Source organism: Salvelinus alpinus, chromosome 12, assembly GCF_045679555.1.
Source record: "Salvelinus alpinus chromosome 12, SLU_Salpinus.1, whole genome shotgun sequence".
Lineage (NCBI taxonomy): Eukaryota > Metazoa > Chordata > Actinopteri > Salmoniformes > Salmonidae > Salvelinus > Salvelinus alpinus.
The window spans coordinates 58,846,226-58,853,001 of record NC_092097.1 but is presented as its reverse complement, the minus strand read 5'-3'; the positions used below and the strand labels follow the sequence as shown (position 1 = coordinate 58,853,001).

Genomic DNA, 6,776 nt, shown 5'->3' with positions numbered 1-6,776 from the left:
GCTACGTCATGTGTGATGATTGTGAAACACTACAAATTCCAGTCACAAGATGGGGACATGAAGTGAACTGTAGCCTACTGTTCAGATGCTTTGTGAGAGGTTATAGACCTACAGTCAGTGTCCAGATTTCAGTTTCCATTTAACCCCTTAATATATAGTGCAGAGTTAAGCACTTCTTCCTGTAAAACTATCAGCTCTACTGACGCTATCTAACTGAGCACTGGCATTCTCTCCAGATGCAGAAAGAAACACCTGTTGACTTGGGAACAGAAATATGACTTATGCTCAGTTAGATAGCGTCAGTAGAGCTGTTGTCTTTATCAGCATCATAAAAGCTGATAGTATTTAAAACCAAATAAAATACGCATCCAAGCCGAACTGAAGTCTGATCAGAAACATGTTGGGTCGTTTTCACAGCTTTCCATTTCCTTACAACCGCTCAAACTGACGTCATTTGGACATTTTGCGCAATTTTTTTTTCTCCAGCTAAGAGTTATTGCATTGTCTCCCCGGTCCCTAAACGTCTTTGCTCCACGAAGGAAGCAGAGATGACAGAGGAAACTTTACTGACGTCAACTATATAGACATAGTACCACAGTATGAGTCATAATACCCATAAAACCTAACAGTCAAATAGGTAAATGGTTCTAAATCGTTTTTCCACCATTCATTTTTCCCATAGGAACACTTAAAATAAGGGCTGTGTTTCATGTAGGCTTACCCTGACGTTTTGATGACCATATAAATCTCTCTAGAAAGGGCCTCCCGAGTGGCGCAGTGGTCTAAGGCACTGTTTCGCAGTGCTAGCTGTGCCATTAGAGATTCAGGGTTCAAGTCCAGGCTCTGTCGCAGCTGGCCACAACCGGGAGACCCATGGGGCGGCACACAATTGGCCCAGCGTCGTCTGGGTTGGGGGAGGGTTTGGGCGGCAGGGATGTCCTTGTCCCATCGCGCACTAGCGACTCCTGTGGCTGGCCGGGCACAGTTCATGCTGACACGGTTGCCAGGTATACGGTGTTTCCTCGAACACATTGGTGCGGCTGGCTTCCGGGTTAAGTGGGCATTGTGTCAAGAAGCAGTATGGCTTGGTTGGGTTGTGTTTCAGAGGACGCACGGCTCTTCCGAGTCCGTAGCGACAATTGGATACCACAATAATAGGGAGAAAACAGGGTAAAAAATTCAACAATGTTAAATGTCTAGGACAAGGTGACTTTGCTAATTAGCTGCTAATGTGGCTTTCATAAATCCCTGCTAGTGTTAAATTGACACAATACCTGTTTGCAAAGGTGATGGGAGTTTGCAGGGATTTGTAGTTTTGAATGATGTCTACTTTGATGCTAATTAGCTTTTCGAATCTGAGTGTAAATAGAGCCGGATATATTGATAAAAGTCACCTTGTCCGAGAAAGATTTACATGGTTTTTAAAACGTCACGCCAGGGTAAACCTGCATGAAACACAGACCTTACTTTAAGTGTTTCTAAAATCCCCTATCTGAAAAATAAATGGTGGAAAACGATTGGAACCATTTCCGTTTGACCACAGTGTAAATAGAGCCGTAAATAATGTTGTTCCACTCCACTGTGTAATGTTGTCCCACTCCACTTCAATGACTGTGCGAAATTGCTTGATTTGGACAGGAACTGGAACAAGCTGTAGTACACATTGATCCAGAGCATCCCAAACATGCTCAGCGGGAGTCATGTCTGGTGAGTATGCAAGCCACGGAAGAATGGGATATTTTCAGCTTCTAAGAATTGTGTCCAGATTCTTGGAACATGGGGCCGTGCATTATGTGGATTTAAATTGCCATTGATAAAATGAAATTGTGTTCATTGATAAAATGAAATTGTGTTCATTGATAAAATGTAATTGTGTTCATTGATAAAATGAAATTGTGTTCATTGATAAAATGTAATTGTGTTCATTGATAAAATGAAATTGTGTTCATTGATAAAATGTAATTGTGTTCATTGATAAAATGTAATTGTGTTCATTGATAAAATGTAATTGTGTTCATTGTCCGTAGCTTATGCCTGCCCATACCATAACCCCACCGCCACCACCACGGGGCACTCTGGTCACAATGTTGACATTAGCAAACCGCTCGCACACACAACACCATACACATGGTCTGCGGTTGTGAGACCAGTTGGACACATTGCCAAATTCTATTAAATGACCTTGGAGGTGGCTTATGGTAGAGAAATTAACATTCAATTCTCTGGCAACAGCTCTGGTGGACATTCCCTCAAAAGACTTCTTGATATGCAACAATTCCTCTTGGCAAAGGAGAAAGTATCACTAACTGGGATGTAAACAAATTTGTTCACAACATTTGTGAGAAATAAGCTTTTTGTGTGTATGGAACATTTCTGGGATCTTTTATTCCAGCTCATGAAACATGGGACCAACACTGTACATGTTGCATTTATATCTTTGTTCAGTGTATAATTACAGAAGAGAAGCTGAATATATCTAATTACAGACGAGTTGAGCAACAAACTGCCTGCCAAAATGTCGGAAATTATAAGCAGAAACATATCTGAATCAGGCAAAAAAAATGCACCCTGTCAAAAAGCTCGTTCTGCCATCTGACTGTAGCCTACAGCACATGTTCTATATTAGCGGGTTAGAGTCGGGCGCGGAACTCAGATTTACACTTGATCACATATAGTCGGACGGTTGCTGATGGGTTACTAGCAATTGCGTGCAGAAACAAACAGCTGACCTGAGCACCTCTAAGGCCTACAATACACCATAACCAACAATTCACATCCTGGTCAAAACTCTTGATATTAATTATTGGCAACCAGTTTCATATTTTGCAACAACGTTACACAGTAGAGTCCGCATTGTAACCTATTGTTGTTGTGCTACAGCTTTCACAGCATTGATTTTGTCGTAATCTATTGTACATTTAAAAAAAAAAAGCTTGGACAAGGGTAATAAATTACTTGTTCTCCATAGATGCATTACCTATACATGGCTGCCAACGACCTGTCGGCTTGGAAAAGTAATTCGCGTTATTTGAATTCAGGAATCAAGAGTTTAGCACTTAGCCAAGACGTTTTCTAACTCATTGAAAGACTTTCATTCATAGAGTCGCTAAAGCAGGTCAATTCAACTGTTGATCCATTTCTGTGACAGGCGCAGTTTATGACACACAAACCATGACATTTGAAAGTGCAACAAATATCCACAAAAGCGCGTCAGACTATTCACAATCCTTTAAAACTAACGGTGAAACTATTAAAGCATTACCTTGGCCATGGGATTGAAGAAAATAGGCTGCAGTACAATCGCTGGTTAGTACAGTACATACCGTCTGAACACCGCTGCTCTCTGACTAATGTATCTCTGGCTGGACCTCTGCTACTTTATTCATTGAAGGGGGAGGTACAGACCTTTCTGAGTCCTCACGGACATACCCTCTACCTCTCCATTGACTGTCCTATTCACAGCCTAAACAACGGCCCGTCCCGCCTTTACGGAAAGCCTATTGTAAGGTCTTTGATCATTTTTTTATAAAATAAAATAAATGGCATATCCCTGTTTAAATAAATAAAGTATGTTTTGTGTTGTAACAAACTGGCGTTTAGCGTAACAATGAGTATTTAACAATGTGCTACTGTGAAAAACGAAATAAAAAGAACACTGGAATCATTTAAAATCTGGATTAATGAACAATAATCTATAACGCTGTTACAGTAATGTAAGTACGCTATAGTACACTTGATCAAGGGTTGGAGGACCATCAGGTCATTGCTAACATATATATTTTTGACAACACCACAACATGGTAGCACCACAACATGACAACAACACAACATAGTACCAACACAACATGGTAGCAGCACAACATTACAACATGACCCCAAGGCAACATGAGAACAACACAACATGGTAGCAACACAACAACACAACTTGACAAGTACACAGCATGGTAGAAACACAGCATGGTAGCAACACAACATGGTAGAAACAACACATGACAACAACACAACCTGCTCACACCACCCTGCTCACACCACCCTGCCCAGACCCACCTGCTCACATCACCCTGCACAGACCACCCTGCTCACATCACCCTGCCCAGACCCACCTGCTCACATCACCCTGCACAGACCCCCTGCTCCCACCCTGCCCAGACCCACCCTGCCCAGACCCACCTGCTCACATCACCCTGCCCAGACCACCCTGCCCAGACCCACCTGCTCACATCACCCTGCCCAGACCACCCTGCCCAGACCCACCTGCTCACACCACCCTGCTCACACCACCCTGCCCAGACCCACCTGCTCACACCACCCTGCCCAGACCACCCTGCTCACACCACCCTGCCCAGACCACCCTGCTCACACCACCCTGCCCAGACCACCCTGCCCAGACCACCCTGCTCACACCACCCTGCTTACACCACCCTGTCCAGACCACCCTGCTCACACCACCCTGCACAGACCCACCTGCTTACACCACCCTGCACAGACCACCCTGCACAGACCCACCTGCTCACATCACCCTGCCCAGACCCACCTGCTCACATCACCCTGACCAGACCCACCTGCTCACATCACCCTGACCAGACCACCCTGCCCAGACCCACCTGCTCACATCACCCTGACCAGACCACCCTGCCCAGACCCACCTGCTCACATCACCCTGACCAGACCCACCTGCTCACATCACCCTGCCCAGACCACCCTGACCAGACCCACCTGCTCACATCACCCTGCCCAGACCCACCTGCTCACATCACCCTGCCCAGACCACCCTGCCCAGACCCACCTGCTCACATCACCCTGCCCAGACCACCCTGCCCAGACCCACCTGCTCACACCACCCTGACCAGACCACCCTGCCCAGACCCACCTGCTCACATCACCCTGACCAGACCCACCTGCTCACATCACCCTGCCCAGACCACCCTGACCAGACCCACCTGCTCACATCACCCTGTCCAGACCCACCTGCTCACACCACCCTGCCCAGACCCACCTGCTCACACCACCCTGCCCAGACCCACCTGTTCACATCACCCTGCCCAGACCCACCTGCTCACATCACCCTGACCAGACCACCCTGACCAGACCCACCTGCTCACATCACCCTGACCAGACCACCCTGACCAGACCCACCTGCTCACATCACCCTGCCCAGACCACCCTGCTCACACCCATATCTCCAGCGCACGCGTCGCTCTCCGCCACATAACCTCAAACTGCACCATTTTGTTTCTGTCTGTCGCCCACACCCTTCCAACATGTGTATAATAAAGCATTTGACAGTTGTGTTAACGATGGAAGATTGGTTGATTTCCAGTTAAGTATATGTTTTAAGTATCTAAGCGCACCCTCATATGCCATGTCTTGAAAAAAGTACATGCCAACTTTCTAACTCCGTCCCTAACTCCGTCCCTAACTCCGTCTCTAACTCCGTCTCTAACTCCGTCCCTAACTCCGTCCCTAACTCCGTCCCTAACTCCGTCTCTAACTCCGTCCCTAACTCCGTCACTAACTCCGTCCCTAACTCCGTCCCTAACTCGTCCCTAACTCCGTCCCTAACTCCGTCCCTAACTCCGTCCCTAACTCCGTCTCTAACTCCGTCTCTAACTCCGTCACTAACTCCGTCACTAACTCCGTCTCTAACTCCGTCCCTAACTCCGTCTCTAACTCCGTCTCTAACTCCGTCCCTAACTCCGTCCCTAACTCCGTCACTAACTCCGTCCCTAACTCCGTCCCTAACTCCGTCCCTAACTCCGTCTCTAACTCCGTCCCTAACTCCGTCTCTAACTCCGTCTCTAACTCCGTCCCTAACTCCGTCCCTAACTCCGTCCCTAACTCCGTCCCTAACTCCGTCCCTAACTCCGTCCCTAACTCCGTCACTAACTCCGTCCCTAACTCCGTCCCTAACTCCGTCCCTAACTCCGTCTCTAACTCCGTCCCTAACTCCGTCCCTAACTCCGTCACTAACTCCGTCTCTAACTCCGTCTCTAACTCCGTCTCTAACTCCGTCCCTAACTCCAGAAGCCATGGATTCTTGAGTCATTGTTTTACGGAACAAAAATATAAACGCAACATGTAGTGTTGGTTCCATGAGCTGAAATAAAAGATCCCAGACATTTTCCATACACTCAAAAAAGCTTATTTCTCTCAGATTTTGTGCACAAATTTGTTACATCCCTGTTATTGATCATTTCTCCTTTGCCAAGATAATCCAACCACCTGACCGGTGTGGCATACCAAGAAGCTGATTAAACAGCATGATCATTACACACGTGCACCTTGTGCTGGGGACAATAAAAGGCCCATCAAATGTAAAGTTTTGTGCATTTTGTCACACAACACAATGCCACTGATATCTCAAGTTTTAAAGGAGTGAGCAATTGGCATGCTGACTGCAGGAATGTCCACCAGAGCTGTTGCCAGAGTATTTAATTCAATTTCTCTACCATAAACCGCCTCCAACCGGCCTCACAACCGCAGACCACGTGGAATCACGCCAGGACAAGACCTCCACTTCTGGCTTCTTCACCTGCAGGATGGTCTGAGACCAGCCACCCGAACAGCTGATGAAACTGTGGGTTTGCACAACCAAAGAATTTAGACACTGTCAGAAACCGTCTCCGGGAAGCTCATCTGCGTGCTCGTCGTCCTCATCCGGGTCTTGACCTGACTGCAGTTCGGTGTCGTAACCGACTTCAGTGGGACTCCAGGTGTTCCTGGTTTTAATATATCTGCAATAACTGTTTGATACGTGGAACTAGGAAGTACTGAAT

At 46.8% G+C, this 6,776-nt stretch overlaps 1 protein-coding gene across 1 annotated transcript; it reads left to right on the top strand.

Annotated features, from left to right (window-relative positions):
- The first annotated feature begins 3,973 nt into the window (after positions 1 to 3,973).
- Positions 3,974 to 4,552, top strand: LOC139535319 (uncharacterized). Its single transcript, XM_071334623.1, has one exon. The coding sequence runs from the start codon at positions 3,974 to 3,976 to the stop codon at positions 4,550 to 4,552; it is 579 nt and encodes a 192-aa protein (XP_071190724.1).
- Positions 4,553 to 6,776: the final 2,224 nt, after the last annotated feature.

Coding starts and splice junctions, on each gene's coding strand:
- LOC139535319 (XM_071334623.1), top strand. CDS start 3,974: ATGGTAGAAACAACACATGACAACAACACAACCTGCTCACACCACCCT.